This window comes from Dipodomys ordii, unplaced genomic scaffold (assembly GCF_000151885.1).
Source record: "Dipodomys ordii isolate 6190 unplaced genomic scaffold, Dord_2.0 Scaffold21, whole genome shotgun sequence".
Taxonomy (NCBI): domain Eukaryota; kingdom Metazoa; phylum Chordata; class Mammalia; order Rodentia; family Heteromyidae; genus Dipodomys; species Dipodomys ordii.
This window is the reverse complement of record NW_012267237.1, coordinates 12,805,840-12,827,383: the sequence shown is the minus strand read 5'-3', so window position 1 is coordinate 12,827,383 and position 21,544 is coordinate 12,805,840. Positions and strand designations below refer to the sequence as shown.

Below are 21,544 nucleotides of genomic sequence, written 5' to 3'. Positions count from 1 at the left end.
TGCAATGCTTGGTAAGAAATGTACGCATTATCCTGCCCATGTAATTGTAACCCCTCTGTACAGTGTGTTCACAAATAAAATTAAATTAAATTAAAAAAAAAAGAAATGCTGATATATTTGTCTCCTAAACCTGAGACATGACTAATCTTGTGCTTAAACTAGGGATTTCTGTTGTCATCTGCTAAATAGTATAAATGATGCAGCAGTCCTACTTCGTAAAGTGGTTATGTAGTACTTAAAGCAATCATGGAGATTATTTTAATTTGGTTTGATATGGACACTTTATTCAAACAAATCATTCTGATTTGGGCCATATTCTATGTCTAAAGATTTGTTTTTGATCCCATGTCATACATGACTACAGGTGGGTGCACACATGTATCAATTAAAAGCAGGTTATAACTATTTTAATAAGATGGAATTTCACAATACATTGTGATTCTAGAACTCAGAGACCATACTGTAAAAGGTATTTCAGGGAATCAGGGGAAGTATTAACTCTGTGAATTTGGAAAGAGAGGGTGATTATGACGTCCTCAGAATATTGAACCAAGATGTCCTCTGAATATTGAGTTGAAATATGACATATGGGAGGGATAGGGAAAGTACTGTGTATGGCATTTTATCTAAGAATGATAACATTCAATTACAGAAAACAATCCAATAGAGGCTTGACATAGTTGTCAACTTACAAATGATAGTGAAAAACTGTTATTGAACAGACAGCATAGTATAGCAATGGAAGTTCTTTCCAAGTCTATATGAAAAGCTTTTTCCCAAGATTATATTTTTAATTTAAGTTTTCTTGTAAAGGTGATGTACAGAGGGTTTATAGTTACATAAGTCAGGTAATGAGTACATTTCTTCTGAAATTACGTCTAGGTCTAGCTCTGATGGGAAACTCCCAGTGCTTCGCACATCCTTCTTTAAACTAGAAATTGTGTGGGTCTATTGTATAATGTCTATTCTACACTTTCCTCTGAAATGGCTTTTAAAAAAATTAGCATTTTCTTCTTTTAATAGCACTTTTCAGTCTCCTTTCCCTCCTTTACTACTGGGATAGCTTCCAATACAGAATGGCATTTAAACAGTCTTTGTTATGCTAACTGATCAGCCCAGTGGCCAGTCTTAGACAAATGATTATTACATGAATGACTGAGTTAGTTAAATTTAAATACTCTGTCAAACTATCATGCTTTAAAAGACCATTATTGAAGACCAGTGAAATTTATGGGTGCATAAAAAAGCACTTTAAAATCTTGATGCTAGAAAGAAAGTTATGTTAACTGGTCTATTTGTGTGGCCTTTGCATTATGAAGTAAGCATATCTGAAAGAAAATTATAGATAATCAATGAGTCTGTTCTATTTAACCATATAGTAAAATTTCAAAACATTTTATATATGACAATTTATTTTTATATATCACTTAAACAACATAATATCTACATACACATATGTTGCTATAAAAACAAGAGCATTAGCTCATAGCACGAGGCGATTGAAATCAAAATTTGTTCTAGATTCTCCTTTTTTTTAATACATGTGTTACTTCCATGAATGCATACAATGTACTTTGATCAAGTTCATCCCTTTATTGCTCTTTATTACTTTTCTTCTTTACTTTATTAAACAAATGTTAACAAGTTTCCTTATTCAATTTTTCATCTATTCATATAAAGTAATTTAATGATATTCAAACTTCCTTTTCACTCTTTTCTTTTTACCCTCCACCCATTGTAAAACCAAAAGAACCATTCCATTTTGTTTTCCCATTATCTTTATTTGTAACAAATATTTTCCAAATTACATGTGATAGAAAATATAGGATATTTCTGTTAACTCTAGTGCAGTTTATTTCTCTTAATATGGATTATCTAGCTCTACCCATTTTTCTTAAATCTGACATATTTTCAGTCTCCTTTATAAGTTGAATACAACTTCATCTGCAACATATTATGTTTTGTTTCTCGGTGCATGTGTATATGTATTGAGGCTTTATACCCATTATACAATATCATATCAATTAAAAACAAAGACTAACAATTCTTACATACATACATATAACACTAAATTGCCGATATATTTGAAAGTGGATTCTACCATAAGTATATACATGTTTGTAGAGATCATTCATTGTCAGGATTCATGCTAGCCAGGCAAGTACTCACCACTTAAGCTACCCAAGGACTGAACACCATAATGGTTTTTAAATATATAGTAATGCCAAAGTTCTTATGGTAGACACACACTGAAGTTGTACACATGTTGTTACATACAATACAAAAGGGCCAATGAAGTGCTCATTTGTCACCAATTTTCATTTTCTCTCCTTATTTCTTTGAAATACCTTTGACCTATATAAACTCATTAATATCTATTATAGAGAATTACAAATAATTACAAATTTTACTTATGTGGTTTATTAAATATTATCCATATGGATGATATAGCATATGTATGTATTCCTCATTGTGTTATTTAGATGAATAACAGTGATGTAGTGTAAACATCAGTCCACAATGAAAATAATTACTCTATCTGACAAACAAACAGGAAACAACTAACTGAGTGAAATTTTACTGTAGAATACAATTCACAGAGGAAGATCTTGCCACACCTACAGAAAAAATCAGTTTTGAAATGGAGGCAGGACATACTCAGAACCTTTCAATATATGCCTTGTTAAAAAGATATATTTTATTTGGACTTCATTACATAAAACAAGATGCTAATTTGGTGTCACTGAGAAAAAAATTAGCCCACTGAAAAGTGTCCTTTAGTTTCACTCTATGTATTGTAACTCATCCAATAACAACTTTCATAGTGCAAAAAATGCTTTTAACTTTTTATGAGGATTTGAATTCACAAAGAACAGGACATGTATAAATTCATAAATAATTCAAATTACTTAAAAATCATATTCATTTGTCAAATCCATTTCTCTTAAGTTGTGAGGTTTTTCAAAACTGTGTTTCTTTTCTTTCTTTGTGTGTCAGAGAAAATTCTTTTTTACACCTTCATTCTAGTCACCTCTGCTTTCAATGTTTGTCACAAAAAAAAATTTTTAAATCCTTTTCAAAGAACCTGAGATAGTATATTTTCTTTTGATATCTTCTGATTCCTTACAATTTGGTGTTAAGATAAATAAGCCTGGTGTATGTTTATGGGAGTGAGAGTGAGCTAAATTGGTTAAGGGACTTTTCAGTGTCTTCCTTTGGGAATCATAGTCTCAGTGGCTTAGGATGCAAGGAAAGCAAATGACCTCAAAGAACTCAAATCCCTATCCTTATCAGGAAGATGCCCAAGGAAAGGAGAATAGAGACAAGCATGCCTACCTAACAACATAAAGCATGGTCACTGCTCCTTTCAAGTCAATGCCCATATTTGAATTGTAGAATTTTAAGAACAGGAGCCCCTTGTAAGATTCACATTGAAATGAAATCAGTCCATCTAGTTCTTAATATATGCAAGTGGTGACCAATTCTCCTTGAGATAAAAAATAACGATAATTCAAAATGTAAAACCTTTTCCATAGAAGTCTTTTTTATTGAGGTAATCTACTCAGCTTCTTGAAATTCTTTTCATTTCCTGTTCTGCTTCTAACAGTGTTGGAATGGGTTAGGGTAGTAAGCTAAATTATTCTTAGGAAAGAAGAGGAGTCACTGATATTTATTATTCTGCATAAAGCATACCCATGTAAAATTCAACGTCTGGCATGAAGCTTTGCAAAGCAGACCTTCTGCATTCTTAATAGAAGGAATTGTACTCTTAGAAATTCCCTCATAAATAATTTAGTTGGAGAAAGAATAACTACATGCCAAATAATCACACAAAATAAAACAGTGGGAACTTTGATTATCTAACAAAACTTTGCCAAGCACATAAAATGCTTGAAAAAATTTGAAGTCAATCAACAACTTAAGTGCACTTGTGACCCACAATTGATAGCATTTAATATTGGAGGTTTTGAGTCCACAGACTTGAATACTGGCAGCATTTCTGACTGAATTATCTAAACATCAAAGATGTTTAATCAATTTGAATAAATATTAATGAAAAGAAACATCTCTTATTATTAAGATATGAAGTATGTTTTTGAATTATGAAAGAATTGATATCCATTTAGATTGTTTTATGAGATATACCTAAGTGTTCTACTATGTTCACAATATATTTTGGAAATTGCTGAGGATTTTTTAATGCAGGAGGTAGTTAATTTTGTAAATGATCTTAAAAGCTTAAAAAATCAGTTAGTATCTAATAAATCAATCGCCATTATAATTTTCTATGTACTTAGAATATTTTTGTCTAATCTTTACAAGGCTATTTATTAATTTCTCTTATTGGGTAATTCTTATTTTTTTTTGAATTATTTTGCTTAGAATCAATTTGAAACCAGAAAAAGCAGGTACAAAAATGGAAACCTTTGGTATTTTTTGCATTAAAATTTTTTATTGTGCGATTTTATTTATTTTTGTCAGTCTTGGGGCTTGAACTCTGGACCTGGTAGCTGTCCCTCAGCTCTTTAGCTCAAAGCTAGCACTCTACCACTTGAGCTACAGCACCACTTCCAGTTTCCTTGTGGTTTATTGAAGATAAGAGTTTCATGGATTTTCCTGCCCAGGCTGGCTTTGAACCCCAATTCTCAGATCTCAGCCTCCGGAGTAGCTAGGATTACAGGCATGAGCCACCAGAGCCCGGCTATTGTGCAATTTTTAATATTGTGTGGGTCATAGTGTTCGGCATATTCACTATGGTAATATCAGAGGTTTATTTTTGTTCCTTTTGCTTAAAATGTGTTTCTTATATTGTTCTCTATCATTTTGCTTTTAAATACTTATTTTTAATTCATGAGTTTTACTTTTCTGTTTTATTTGATTTTAAATTACTTCACAATTTGATTATTTTAACTACATGTGATTTATTAATCATGATATATTTAAAGAATGTTATCCTTTTGTTTCAAATTTCCTGCCTTTTCTCCTTTTTCACATTCTTTGTGTGTTTCATTTCATTGAGTACTATATTTTAGTTTTCTTCTTTTGCTTTAGTGATTACCTTTGGTATGAGTCTTGTTGCTTACACAGTAATGGAATTTTAAAGATATTGAACATTGTACATTTCTTGGAGTTTTGTTATTTTAAATAGTGAAATGAAGTAGTAAGACAATTACTTACTCATAAGTAATTTAAAAGTCAACAATAAGTTATCAATACAGAGCCATTTACTTCTTTATTTTCTACACTTTTGTCTTGAATCATTTTTATCTGAAAGAATACTTAATAAAATTGTGTCTTTCCCCCTTTTGTACTAATTGTTACATAATTCATTTATTTTTGTCCATAAACATTATTGTGCCTTCACTTTAAGTGAATACTTCTATTCTGCATAAAATTCTTCTTTGAAGTCCTTTCCCTGTTTCAGTAATTACTCATGTAATTTTTCTGTTTATTTTCCTTTTCTGTTGAAAATTCAAATCTGTCCTAATATTAAGTTACTCTTGATTGTTTTATTGTAGTCTATGAATCTATTTTCTTTTAAACAATCCATTTTGTCTTGTTATCTACAGTTTAACTAAGGGGAACATTGGCATTAACTTTAAAAAATATTTTTATAGTTTAAAATATTGTTTTTAATTTCAATGATTTTATTTTTAATTTGACTTTATTGTCAAGATGCTGTAATCTTTATCTCTTCTCACTAATTTTAATTTGAAGTCTACTTTTTCTGAAATTCGGATTGCTGCTCCAGCTTGGTAGATTTTTCTCCAGCCTTTCACTCTCAGCTCATGTTTGTTTTTGTGGGGAAGGTGTGTCTCTTAAAGACAGCTTATAGACAGATCCTGTTTTGTGATCCAACTAGATTCCATGTCGTTTGGTTGGAGAGTTAGAAAATGGAAAGACTTGGGAAAAAATCATATTAAGTGAAGCTACACAGTCCCAAAGAAATCTAGGTCCCATGGTTTCCCTTATTTGCAATAATCAATATACACATAGGATAATCTTATCAGATTAGCTGAAAAGCTCAAAAACCATGTACAAATGAGCATACAAGATGATACTAAGTGAAATGAACCCCAAGATATGGACACAAGAGGTCTGTCTTTATTCTTTTTTTTTAATTGTGAAAATACCGTACAGAAGGGTTACAATTACATGAGCAAGGTAATGAGTACATTTCTTATCAAGCATTGTTGCCTCTTCCTTCCCCTTCCCATCCCGCCTTCCCCCCCCAAAGTTGTAAAGTTCCTTTTTTGACATAGCATCTTGTACATCTCATTGTTGCAATGGGTCCACCTGTATCCCTATTTAAACAATTTGTTTTTTCCCTTCCCCTCCACAAATTATACCAATATCAAACACAGTGAAAACAGGGATTATACAAAGGAAACAACAACAACAAAAATAAAATCACATGGTACATTTAAAATAATAAGAATAAAGACAAAGAAACATAGATCCCATGTCTTTATTCTTATTTTTTAATGTACCATGTGGTTTTACTTTTGTTGCTGTTGTTTCCTTTGTATGTTCTTTTCCCTATGGCATATCCCCTGTTGCCACTGTACTCAATTTTGATACCCGAATCTTGTATATACTTATTTCTCATCTTGGGAGAAGAAGGGGAATAACCAAACGCTGAAACAAAGACACAGGATAACCTAGTGCAACAGGATACCCACAGGCAGTGTATTGGAAAAGCATTTTACAACTCGGTGCAGCAAGTGGGGGAAGGGAGAGCTGGGGTAGGATGTGGGAAGTGGGGGAGGGAAGGGATAGCGGGACAACATCAAGGAAGGGAAGAGGAAACAATGAGGTAACCATGATGGACCAGTAATGTATTCATTGCCTTACTCATGTAACTGTAACCCCTCTGTACAGCATCATAACAATAAATAATTTTTAAAAGATGATTACAGGGTTAGTTAGAAAGGTAGTAAGTACATTTCTTGTTGAACACTGTTACCACCCTTCATTTTAGTTATAGTTCATTAGTTTGGGAACACTCTTATTTAGAACTTATTCATGTATTTAATCTACCTAGTTTTCTAGCTTTTTGCTTATTAATTTTGCAAAGACTGCCTGCTGGGCATTTCCATATTACCATTAGTCTATTGTTCTTCTTTTCATGTAATTATCTTTTCTAATCAATATTTTTAACCTGAATATTGTTTGCTGACTATACTTTGTAGGTCAGACAACTTTTAGACCATGTGTGTCATTCAATTAACCTCATCTGTGAAATTAAGTGCAAACCACCATGAAAATTTCAGCTCTATAATTTGCACTTGATTTATTCAATAAAGATTATTTTTTTGTTTTTTTTGGAGGGGTTGCATATTTTTATTGTGAGAATACCATGCAGAGGTACATTTCTTATCAAGCATTGTTGCCTCCTCTTTGTTTCAATGAACGTTATTGTGCATGATGAAATTCATCTTTTTCACTATTTAAGAAAAGAAATCATATACACTGCAATTACTTTCTCTATGAATAAATAAAAAATAATGCCTGGGTCCTGCTCCTGATTGTTTCCAGTTGGGTTTTGGTTATTTTTAATATTTAGGAATTGTCATGGAAGTCTCCAATGTACCAGTTTAAAATGTGAGTTACAAATGACAGAAATTAGCCAGGTGCCAGTGGCTCATGCCTGTAATCCTCGCTACTCAGGAGGCTGAGATCAGAGATCTGAGGATCACAGTTCAAAGCCAGCCAGAGCAGGAAAGTCTATGAGACTCTTATTTCCAATAAACCACCAGAAAACCAGAAGTGGCTCTATGGCTCCAGCAGTAGAGTTCTTGCCTTGAGCTGAAGAGCACAGGGACAGCACCCAGGCCCAGAGTTCAAGACCCAGGACCAAAATAAATAAATAAAAGACAGAAATTAATGCATTCAGAGATTTGGTTTCATTTAGTTTCTTTCTTTCTTTCTTTCTCTCTCTTTCTTTCTTTCTTTCCCTTCCTTCCTTCCTTCCTTCCTTCCTTCCTTCCTTCCTTCCTTCCTTCCTTCCTTCCTTCTTTCCTTTCTGTTTTTCTCTCTTTCTTTCCAAAATTTAATTTTCTCTGAACTTTTCTTCTCAAATTTTAGCTATTATGACAACTTTGTCTTCATAAGCTTAATTATTTCTTCTTGGGCTCTTTCCTATAGGACTACACAGTTTTTTGTATATACATTTTTCTTGTAAAGGTACTGTACAGAGGGGTTAAAGTTACATGAGCAAGGTAATGAGTTCATTTCCTATAGAGCATTGTTACCTCCTCCTTTGTTTAGGACTACACATTTAAAAGTGTATCTATTAGCTGGTTGGCAGTGACTCCTACCTGTAATTCTAGCTACTCAGGAGGCTGAGGTATAAGAATTATGGTTCAAATCCAGCCTAGGCAGGAAATGAGATTGGATAGATAGAAAGACAGACACTAGGAGTCATCCAGTTATAAAGAATAAAATATCTCATTAGAGGAAAATAGGCAAAATTGGACATCATCATGTTAAGTGAAAGAGTTATGGATAACAAGAAATAGTAATTTAAAGAAGTGACTTTGATTAAAATATATTATGTGCCTATATGAAATATTACAATGAGATCCCTACCTATAGTTAATGTTTATTAATAATAAAGGAACCACTAGAAAATAAAATGAAGACAGGCAGACTACTGAAATTCAGATGTCAGAAAATATTTATTTATATGTCCAATCACTTTTCCCATAGAAGCATCTATACACCACACACACACCTGCATAATTTCTTACTTTTTTAACTGCATATTATTCATATGACATAAATATTAAATAATTTGCAAGAATTTAATGACTATTGTTTTTTTTTCCCTTTGTAGCAAAGAATGTTGGTTTTAATCTGAGGGAGTAACTTATTGTATTCTTATTAAATACACTGAAGTAAAAACAAGATCTTTTAGAAAAGATTAGAATCAATATTCTCCTGGAGGAAATAAGTATATTAACATGGACAAGATGCAATATGTGAATAGCAGTTCTGTTAGTTTCATCCATTGTCCCTTTTAAAAATGTACTTCAGATAATCACTGGCATTTAGTGCAGTCTAAAATACCAGGTGAAAGACAATCTCATGTAGTATAAAGATATAGCATATTTAGAAACAAAAATAATGAGATTTAGAAACAAGAAATAATGAGATTTGCATGAATATAGTATATGAATGTAGCAGCTTTTGAAGTCATTAGAAAAAATGTGTTAAAAAGGCAGAATACAAATGAGGAATATTTGTATCACATATTTTCAAAATATAAATGGATTTTTTTTATTACATTACAAAGATTTAGGCACCTAACTAAAAAAAATTCATTGTCTTACTTCTTATCTAAGCTTCATGGATTGTAAGGAAAAGTAACATTTTGAATATAGTTTCTTTTGTCATAAGATATTACTTAATTGTTGAAATCAGATCTTTCTTGCCAATTTAAATCAAGCTTCTTCACTGTATTTCTTCTCTTTTTAAAATATGATGCAAAGTTCAAGCAATAGTTGATGAACTTGATTCTATTTTGTGTTTGTTGAGGTGAAAGTTTCATATCCAAATAAGCACTGTTTTAGCGATCATAAAACATGGTTCAGAATCAATACTCTGTCATGTAAATGCCACTTCTATCCAATATTATCCAACTGAAATTCTAGCTGCTCAACTCTAGCTCATCATTTCCCTTGCCTCATTCTCTGATAACTGTTAGTCAGATGTCTGCTTGTTAGAATTTGCCCATTCTAGATAAAGAAAATTTATATCATATTTTTTCTTTTCTGTCTAGTTTATGTCAATATAATGTTGCAAAGTTCATATATGTTGTACTATTGATCAGAATTTGGTTCATTTTTTAGTATTATTTAATGTGTCATATTAATGTATTGTACTCTGTAGTAAATAAAACTGGAAAGATGATAGATAAAGATAGATGGATAGATAGATAGATAGATAACAGATACATAAATATATATGTATATACATAGAAATATATATTTATATACACATACATAGATGATAGACGGATTGTGAATAGATAGACAAACAGAGACTGCATTTTCTCTATCAATTATTTTTGCCTGGATATTTGAGCTGATTCTTTCAAGTATCATTAAAATGTAGCTGCAAAGATGAGTGTATACAGTCTTGCTTGATTCACTTCTCTTGATGTTTCTGAGTACATCACTAATTGTGAACAAAGATTCCAAATTTTCTATATAATCACCAACTTTCCTCATAATGGCTTGTCCTTTACTGATTGCATATCTCCTCTGTAGAAATGTTTCTTTAAAACTTTTTTTTATTTCTAATTGAATAATTTTGATTTTATCATCCTTTCTTAAGTGTCTTTCTGTTCGTCTCAGTTTTTCCCTAGCAATATTTGGTCATATAGTCTTATATCTCCTCATTAGATTTATCCTGAATTTTTTTTAATTGTGAAAATACTGTACATAGGCGTTACAATTACATGGACAAGATAATGAGTACATTTCTTATCAAGCATTGTAGCCTTCTCCTTTGTTTCCCCTTCCCATCCCTTCCCATCTTTCTCCCCGCTCCCCACCCAACCCTCCTCTCCCCCCAAAGTTGTAAAGTTCGTTTTTCAACATAACATTGCTGCAATGGGTCCACCTGTATCCCTATTTAAATGATTTGTTTTTCCCCTTCCCCTCCACAAATTATATCAACATCAAATACAGTGAAAGCAGGGGTTATACCATGGGAGAGGGACATACAAAGTAACAAAGAAATCATCTTATAAATATTTTGAAACAATCTCAAGAAAGAAAAAAAAATATTTGAATACTTACCTTGGGGTTCATTTTACCTAACATCAACTTATCTGACATTTTCTGCTTGTCTCAGACATATACTAGTTATTACAAATTGGTTTAGGTGTTTTGCTTATCATATTTTGTTGGTTGGCAATGTTAAGATTTGAACACAATACTTTATATTTGCTAGGCAGACATTCAACCTCTTAAATCACATTTTAGTCCCTTTTTGTATTGTTTCTCCTAAACAAGAATTGAAAGTGATTTATTGAAATAGACTCCTGATAGAGATGCCATGAATGGGAGTAAAATTATATCAAAGGTTTTGGAACCCTATGTAAGCTTCACAGGTAAAACAGAGACAGAGTTCAGAGAAGTGACTCCCATATGGGATTAATTGAACTCCAACAGTCTCCCATGTTCCCAAAGAACCCTTCCTGGAGAGAGCAAACTTCAGTGGATCTTATTGACGACACTTCCACAGCCACCTCTTACTGTAAGCAGTCAGTAGTCATGAATACCAAGGCCAGATCTTTCCTTAGCAAAACCACTGAGTCTCCACTGAAGGCATGATTTTTGCAATGTAGTATTTTTTAAATTAATCCAGGTATAAGTCAACAGTCTTGTTTTAAGCTTGGCCACCTAACAAATGGTATTAGAAATTGTGGATCTTTTCATGGAGAAAATGTGGAACTAGAATCCCTTTACTGTAGACGGAGACCTCTGTACTACAGATACAATGAGCCCAAAGCAAGTACAAACGTTACAAACACAATTTTTAATGTGGTTCTTCCTCAGTTGAGCATTTTTCTAATTTCCCTGGATGTGTGACTATTTATCAGAGCTTCTCTATGGTAGGTAAACAGCTTTCAACATGTTTTCTAGTGGCCCCATGGTTAAATGATGACTTGGAGCTACCTGGTCAGCCATTTTTGTAAATCAAGTCTTTATTTTTTAGCAGTGAAATCTTCTATACTTCTAGTATACTTAATTATTCCAGATAAGAAAAAAAGTAGTCATTACAAATAATTTAATATGCCAAAATGCTGTAGATAATAGACTAGACTTGTGACGTGTACAATTTCTTTTCAATCACTTGATTTTTCAATTCTTCCATGAAAGAATCTAATACGTGACAAGAGGTAATCAAACTTCATAAAAATTACCTGTTTCACCTGCTTTGGAGCGAAGGGACAAGAAAATAAATTCAAATACCCAAATTATTGGCATTTTACTGTGAAAACAATTAGTTGTCTAACAGGAAAAAAAGAATTTAATTTAGAAGAATGAGGAGAAACAACTCTTAGTGACCTGAACATTGATCTCTGTGTTTCAGAAAAGAACTAGTTCAATAGACATAAATTACCTCAAGAGACCTTAGCTGGAACTAACTGAAGCCTTTCAGAACCTTATTGTTTCCAGTAAAACCACCCTATCAATTAGGAAGCCAAAGACCTGCCAGGATGCAGGGGTGCTCTACCGCCCCCTGTTGTCTGACACTGAAAATACCGGGGCCACACTGGGAATGTCTACATTCTTTCATATGAAACCAAGTGACTGTTGTAAAGTCAAATTTAGCACTTTATCTGAGACTCTTAGAAACTCTCAAGATGTTGAAACCCCCAAGTTTTTTTAAACACTTTTTTATTGTGAGAATACCGTACAGAGGAGTTACAATTAATTACATGGGCAAGATAACGAATACATTTCTTATCAAGCATGTTGTCTCCTCTTTGTTTCCCATTCCCATCCCTTCCCATATTCCCCTCACCTCCCTGCTCCCGATCCTCCACAACTCCAACGTTGTAAATTTCGTTTTTCGACATAATGTCTTAAGTTTTAATGACTCTGTTGCAATTAGTTTCTCTTTTTAACTTCTGTAGTTGAAAAAACACTATCTGTGCACTTTTATTTGCACTAGTAGACGTATTTTTAACAATATTAATTTTATTAGTTCAAATATTTTTTCAACTTTATATATAAAACCTGAGTATAGAGAAGAGAGGACAGATACGTTTAATGAATAACCATTAAGATTTCTTTATTTCCTGTTTTGGCTTTGTTTTAGTTTTCACTTAGGAGTTCATAGAGAAAAATCCTAAGAAGCTAAACCTTCACATTGGGTTTGTTGTACTTATACTGTCCTTCATTGTCAACTTAAAAATATTTTACTTCTCACTTTTTCATTTTAAGTATTCCAAATTGTGGGTGAAATTGTAGGTGGCCAACATTGATTCAACAGCAAGGTGCTAGTGGTTCATGCCTATAATCCTAGCTACTCAGGAGGCTGCACTCTGAGGATCTTGGTTCTAAGCCAGCCCTGGCAGGGAAGGGACTGTAATTGCCAATTAACCACTTAAAATAAACAAACAAACAAACAAAAACCAGAAGTAGAGCTGCTGTTCAAGTGGTAGAGCACTATCCTTGAACAAAGAAGCTCAAGGATTATAAAAGCTTCTTGTATCTGAATAGGCCTATCTTTTTGCATTTTTGGGAAGTTCTCAAGACCATACTAAAGCTACCAGAACAACTATGTTTATTGCAGCATTTTTTACCATAGCCAAGACATGGAACCAACCCAGATGCCCCTCAGTAGATGAATGGATCAAGAAAATGTGGTATATATACTCAATGGAATTCTATGCCTCCATCAGAGAGAATGACATTGCCCCATGTGTTAGGAAATGGAAAGACTTAGAAAAATTATATTAAGTGAAGGAAACCAGGCCCAAAGAAACATAGGTCCCATGGTTTCCCTTATTTGCTAGTATATGTCTGAGACAAGTAGGAAAAATCAGATAAGTTGATGTTAGGTGAAATGAACTCCAAAGTAAGTATTCAAATGTTTTTTGCTTTCATGCGGTTGTTTCTAAGATATTTATAAGATGATCTCTTTGTGTTTTGTGTGTCTCTCCCCCATGCTTTAACCCCTGCTTTCACTGTATTCGATGTTGGTATAATTTGTGGAGGGGAAGGGGAAAAACAAATTGTTTAAATAGGGATACAGGTGGACCCACGGCAACAATGAGAAGTTAAAGATGTTTTCTTGAGAAATGAAGTTTACAACTTTGAGGGGTGGGCTGGAGGAGGGAAGATAGGAGGGCAGGGCTGATAAGAGGAAACAAAGGAGGAGGCAACAATGCTTGATAAGAAATGTACTCATTATCTTGTCCATGTAATTGTAACCCCTTTGTATGGTATTTTCACAATAAAAAAAAAAGAAGCTCAAGGACAGTGCTCATGCCATGAGTTCAAGATCTAGGGCTGGCACCAAAAAATAAAAATAAAAAAATAAAAAATTAACCAGCATTCAGGAAATTGTATCTATTATTAATTTTGAAACCATATATTTATAGGCTTCAGTAGGAACAAAGATTATAATCTACCAACTCATGGAACTATGATTTCTAGTAGAAATAACAGCCAGTACCAAATTCTAGGGAGATATCTGACAAAACTGAAAGAGCAAAATTAACTCTGTAGGTTTGGATATACACCTAGATGGCTCCAGGTAAGATATAAAAATAAAGCAAAAATATTACTGTGAAAAGCCAGGCACTGGTGGCTCATGCTTATAATTCTAGCTACTCAGGACACTGAGATCTGAGGATCACGGTTGAAAGCCAGCCCAAGCAGTTATGTCTGTGAGACTCTGATCTCCAATTAACTACCAGAAAACTGGAAGTGGCGCTATGGCTCAAGTGCTAGCCTTGAACCTTGAGGTAAGGAGCTGAAGAGCTCAGGGATAGTGACCAGACCAGAGTTCAAGTCCCACAAATGACCAAAGATAGATGGATGGATAGATAGATAGATAGATAGACAGATAGATAGATGTAAAGAATGTTTAATCTGATTCATGGTATATGATTATTCATTTGGTCTGCAACAAATGTGGAAGAGTTTTAGTCTGTTATTATGCACAAGATTTAATCCTTACTGAAATGACCAAAGAGAGAATTTGTGAATAAACTGAAGTACTTCATGATTCATAGACATTCACTCCTTTCTGCTTCACTTACTGACTCATTTTCTAAGGAAGAAACATGATCAATAAATTGAAATATTTGCAACTTTTGAGTACTACACTTCTTTCATTATGGCTATTGACATTGGTGGTGAGATTATGAACATTCTGAGCAAAAGCACTTTGCTTTGCTTAAATTAAAATAATATAAATGAATGAGGAGTTTCCACAAGTATTCAGCTTATAAACAAAGGAAGAACAATCTTCAAATCAAAATAAGAAGATTTTTAAAGCAATGTTGACACATATTTCCAAATAAATAATAGTTCTGAATATTTATTATAAGAACATGTAAATATAATTTAAACTGTGTATTGGAAAGCCATAAATAAAATCAAAATGTCTTCTGAATTTCCAAACCCTGATAGATTTAAATAAGGGAAATATTTGATTGATTAGCAAACATGAAGCCAAGATTCGATACATATGGCCTATCAACTACTAAAAGCCTATAATGAGAAAACTGTTACTATTTTTTTTAGTCAGGCAGATAAAATCCATTACATATATTTTATCATAATAAACATCATCTGTTTTGAAAGGAAAAGACACAACTGTCATACATTAATGAAAACAGTTCTCATCAGTGCATACACTGTGATCATGGTGATCATTTCTGTCAGCAAATAGGTTTCTTTAAAACTAAACAAACTTCTAGCCGTGAGCTGGTGTCTGATGCCTATAATCTTAGCTACTCAGGAGGCTGATATCCGAGGATCAAGGCTTAAAGCCAGCCTACACAGGAAGGTCTGTGAGACTCTTTTCTCCAATAAACCACCAGAAAACCAGAAGTGGCTCTGTGGATCAAGTAGATTGCTAGCCTTGAGCTGAATTGCTGAGGGACAGCGCCCAGGCCCAGAGTTCAAGCCCCATGATCAACAGACAAAATAAATTAATTAGTTACGTAAACAAACTTACTTTTGCTAATCTTAGGGCTAGATGACAGTTTTGCAACATGGAACCAGAGGTAGCACAATTTTACCTGTAACTGTCTACAGAAAGTAAGGAAATAATGAGTGACTTTACCCACTTATTTGCATGTCTATGCACCCATGGTAAAGCAAAAGGAGGTATTTATTTCCTTAAAATGCTTTTGATGCATGAGACATGAGATAGTGGGTGCTTGTTCTCCGACCATATACAAGTAAGTCAGGAACAGCAAGCACGGTTTACATGAGTTGATTTAGTAAAGAGAAAGTCAAGGCCACTCAGAAGAATGAGAAGCCAGCTCCAGAAATTGGTTGTTCCCACTGGGCCTGGGCTGTTGCTGTGTGTTACTTCCTCCCTAAAGGGAATCCACCAGATTATGATCATTATGTGTGAAGCAGACCAGAAGGATGATAATTAGATTATGAAAAGAAATATTTAGAACACCATTTTATCCTTCAATAATTCTTAAAATTTTGGAAGCCCTGGCATTTAAACTTAAGATCTTCATGCTAGTTTTGTTTTGCTTTGTTTTTAATTTTAAGACTTTTGCTTTAACTATTGTTTAATTTGGGTTTCATACTTATGTCTGGGGCTTGTACTGGAATACACTCTCCATACCTGAGCCTCTCAGCTAGCTAGTACACACTTGAAGCTAACTGCCTTGTTTGTAGAAATAAACTTTCCTTAGCATTTTGCCTTGCTGGCCTGGAACTATCATATTCCTAATCAGAAGCAGTCTTTCTGCTCTAGTCCCCTGAGTGCTATTAATGTTTTCATTAAATGAAATGCAAAGTAAGTTTTTGTTGTTGTTGTTTTCTGGTCAGTTGTGGGGTCTGGATGCTGTCCCTCAGCTCTTCAGCTCAAGGTTAGCACTCTACCATTTCAGCCACAGCACCCTTTTGGTTTTTCTGTTTATGTGGTGCTTAGGAATGGAACCCAGGGCCTCATGCATGCAAGGCAAGCACTCTACCCCTGAGCCACCTTCCCAGCCCCACAGTTCCTGGGTTCTTAACCAAATTCCTGTTTGCAGAAATCGAAATGGTGTCTGCTTCCTCCTCACTGCAGGGGTTTTGGTAGTTGTCAGTCAGTCTGTCAGTTGTGACAAGGACTATATCACAGAGCCAAACAAGGCCCCTAGCTTCCCCCAGTGAGCAACATAGGGCAGGGCGTGACACAAGCCCCACGACTAATCTTGATTGAAGCTCAAATAGTTTGTCGATCTCATTTCATTCAAAGTGAGTCATCTATATTTTCACCATCCAAAATGAGGAGATTGATTATCCTTCTGAATATCAGTTGGGGGGACAGACTACTATAGGACTACCTTAGAGGTTGCCTACTAAATTTACACCTGCAATTATGATTTATAAATTAGCCCATCTGTAGAGACTACATAAAATATTAATATGACCATATTCAATGTTACCTAGAGAACTATAGTGATAGAGAAATTTCTTCTTAAAATCTCTAAAGAAATACCAGATTTTTCCCTCCAACATGATCTCTACCTTGTGAAGATAAGCTTTGTTTTGTAAAACAGCTTACATATTTTAAGAGATATATGTATGTGTGCATGTATATATATGTATATATATATATATATAAATTTATTTACTCAAACTATTTTTGTGATCTGCTCTGAAAACATCTGATTTACCATGCTACTACTATAATATTTCTAGAGAATACTAATTTGCCTTTTCAAACCCTTTTCGGATTATGAGTGTTCTTATTGCAAGATTAACTAGTAGAAAGTTTTGGGTAGGTTTGATGATGATTGTGTGAAATTTTGTTTTCGGTAGACTTGGTCATGTAAGCTTTAGTTTCTCTAGCGGTTCTGGCTTAAAAGACTTTAGATTTGAACCACTTTATTCCATAATATCCTTATACTTTCTGTTGGACAAGTAATATGACAATATACATGTTAATTCTAAGAAACATCCAAGCCATCACTAAATCATAATGATTTGTGTTAATCCTATAGTTCTGAATCTTCTGTGTTCCATGTCAGTTTGGAAATGTCTGCTTGTAATAACCTCTGTTAACACATAACAGCTTTGGCAGCAAATAGTTGCTTTTTTTAATTTCCTAGTTCTATTTCTGTCTAATGTACATGTTTTTGAAAGGATACAAATCAGCTCTCTACTCTTCAGCCATCAAGTCTGTGAAGAAAGGTGCAGTCTTGTAAATGTCAGAGTCACATGATCTTTCTAATTGGTTAACTGTATCAAAAAAAAAGGAAACTTTTATTAATAACGTAGAACCTAATGAAACCCTACTGTTTAGGTCAAGGCATAATGTGCTCCAGAGAAGAGAATGCTCTGCCTACCATGTAATGACTTGGTAAGCACCATTGCTCTAAAAAATAGTAATAGTTTCTCTTGATTGGAATTTATCAGAAAAGGTCTTTCATGTTTATGGAAGAGAGCTGAGAAACAGGTTTTCAGAATGTCAGATAAACATATACACATGAAAGAAAAATCATAGTATCTACACATTTGCATTTAAAAATATAATTTCCTCTTTAGAAGAAAATTAGACTTCTAACACATAAGTATCAAGTGTATTTTTATTTGTGTTTTTTCAAAATTTCTTTCATATTGGTTTTATAGTATTTTGCTTCTATGCTTATCTTATATTTATTTTTGAGGCTATTGCAAATTACAATGATATTCTAATATTTTCATGTTTTTATTAATATTTTTAAAAGCAAATGGTTCTCTGTGTGTAAGTTATATGCTGCACTTTTACTGTTAGTTTTAATAGTTTTTTATTAATTCATTTCCCTTTTCTATATATGATATCAGACAAGGGCATTTTCTTTCACCTTATTTCTTTTCATTTGGCAAATTGCTTTTGCTATATCTTCTGCTACTATGTGAAAGAGAATAGGTGGGGATCTGGAATCAATTCCTGTTTTTTTATCCTAGAGGAAATGAATTCAGTTTTCACCACTGAATATGACATTATATGTAGGATTATTCTTAAAATTTAGTGAGATATCTACCAAAATTCCAGTGGCATTTTTTTCATAGAAAGAGAAAGCAGTTATTCTAATTCATATGTATCCATGCTAAAAGCCAAATTGTTAAACATCTTTACAATTAAATTCATTATTTCAAAGCATATTATAATATGGACGTTTTGCTGTAATACCTATAATACACACTGGTGGTAAAAAGTAGTCCATGACTTATATGCTAGTTTAGGCAGCTAGTGAGATTCTAGATCAAATACAACAGGGCTGGGGTTTGGTTCAGGTAGTTAGTTGAACCCTAGAGTACATGCATGAAATAATATACTCCCTTCTTTAAAAAATTATACACGGTACTTTTATGTGATTGGCAATGCATCTTCTCAGTTCTGAGATTAGTAAGTCATGACAATATTGTTTATTTTCTTTATTTGCAGTTCAGTCAAAGTACACTAAAACTAGAGTCATGCCCCAGCTCAAAAAAAAAAAAATACCAGCATAAAAGCAATAATCATGGCTCTGGGAAGGTGGCTCAGTGGTAAAACGCTTTCCTTGCATGCCTGAGGCCCTGGGCTCAATTCCTCAGCACCACATAAGCAGGAAAAGCCATAAATAGGCCTGAGGCTCAAGTGGTAGAGTGCTGGTCTACAGCTGAAGATCTGGGGGACAGTGCCCAAGCCCAGAGTTCAGGCCCCACAACCGACAAAAAAAAAAAAAATAGCAAAAATCACAATGGCCAAGAAGAACAAAGCACTGGCTTGTTCTTTAACTGTGTGGGCTTGACCATAGTAGAAACCTTGGAATGTCATCTCACCCTGTTCAATCTTCTCTTGTTACCTGCTTTCCCCTAAGCACTACCTATCCCACAATCAATTTTACTGTCCTTGTCTATTTCAGAGACTCCTCATGTTAAAATGTGGATAAAATTCCATTTATGTGTAAACATCAATTTTATTCTTCCTCGTCTGTACATGGACATATAGGAAATATTAAAACTTGTTATTGTTGTATATTAGACAATATTATTTATAGAAATGACAATTTTACACCTCTTAGAAATAGAAGAAACATAAAACTATTGGTAATTGACAAGTAACATGTAAGTTCTTGTGGCTATGTGTTTAACTTGATACTTTGATTTGGTCATTGATGTGACACTTAATTTTAGTAATTTTTTGTGATTATTATAGAGCCATATTAAGTCCTTTTTAAACATTAGTGGAGAAACAAATCATAAATATATTATTATGTTAACTGTCTTTTATATCCTGTTTTATACATTTTACTAAATTGAAGTCTCTTTTTGAAATGGTAACCTTTATTTTGAAGTATTATTTTTCTGTTAAACTCCAAGTTCCTACATGTGTATTTAAACTTTACAGGCTATTTGAATGAAGAAATACATTGAACTGACATTAGTCCATGATGAATTGAAAGAAAAATAATTTGTGCCTGTACTGAGGCTTCAACTCAGTTCCTGGACATTGTCTCTTAGAATTTTCTTTCCAGGCAAGTGTTATAGCACATAAACTACATCTCCACTTCTGGTGTTTTGCTAGTTAATTATAGGTAAGAGTCTCAGATTTTTGCTATCTAGACTGACTCCAAACACTGCTTTCTGAGTAGCTAGGATTAAGTTACCAACACCCAACTATCTAACTGAGTCTTATTCACTTTAAAAATATAAACTTCACTTCTATATTTCTATGTTGTTTCATGCCACCGAACGGATAAAATAATTCACATTCTAGGATGCTGTGTATTTTCTCACGAGTTTGGTGTCTTAATATTTATATAAACATACATGTATATGATATTTCAAAATCTGAAAAGAATTCTATTTATTTCATGTCTTCCTACAATGTTCATTTGACTATGGAGTCTAAATATGTATATATCTATTTTTACTTGTAAGATTGCTTTCAGGAATGTTTTATTATTAGCCAAGTAAAATATGACAATGTTTTTCAGAACATTATCAACTCTATGTTCCTGAGTCAGCTCAAGTGGGTTCAGCTGTTGGGAAAATCAAAGCCAACGATGCGGACACAGGCTCAAATGCTGACATGACATACTCCATCATAAACGGTGATGGGGTCGGCATGTTCTCTATCTCCACGGACAAAGACACTAGGGAAGGAATTCTTTCCTTAAGGAAGGTAAATAATAGCAATAATCCTCATGACTCACCAAATTCTCCAATCTTCTAGGAATGGGACATTTTATTAAGATACAATCATCACATCTTCTCAGGCCATTAAAACAATAGCATCCTTTGTTGTTGAGATGTTGTTGCATTTTCTTTATGCTGTCTCTGAAACTTCAGATCCACTTTTAGGAAAAAAAAGATGTCTGAACTGGGAAGATTGGGTTCAGTAGACATTACCAATGTGTTCCTTTATTATTGTACTTGTTTTGTCTTTGCTCAAATCTCCCTGATATGCAGTTCTGGTAGTATATCAAATGTCATGTAAATCTTAAGAATTGAAATGTCACAAAAATAAGCTATAATGGTTCTATAAACAGAAGGAGAGAAAAGCTTAGATAATGGTGGTATTACTCAAAATTAATCAAGCACTGTAATTATCCTTAGATGGATGTTTCTTAATGACATGAAAAATAGTTAAAAGTAGTGAAATGTTATTAACTCCCACAGAAAAAATTTCTGTGAACAGCAAACAGGGCTCTGGGAAAAAATGGGAACCACATCGTGTTTTTTAACAAAGAAAGGTTATCACTCAATTGAAGATCGAGTAAATATTTAAATGTTAAGATGAGAGATTAAAAATGCTCTGTTAGAATAATAAGAATTAATTATGGTAAAGATACTGAAATGAGTAGGAG

At 33.4% G+C, this 21,544-nt stretch overlaps 1 protein-coding gene across 3 annotated transcripts in view; it reads left to right on the top strand.

Moving 5' to 3' along the window:
• Positions 1–21,544, top strand: part of Cdh18 (cadherin 18, type 2) — a 224,413-nt gene that overhangs the window by 132,716 nt on the left and 70,153 nt on the right. For all 3 annotated transcript variants that reach the window (XM_013013850.1, XM_013013851.1, XM_013013852.1), the window contains exon 5: positions 20,672–20,859. In XM_013013850.1, coding sequence (XP_012869304.1) covers positions 20,672–20,859 — 188 coding nt within the window. The remainder of the gene's footprint in view (positions 1–20,671; positions 20,860–21,544) is intronic.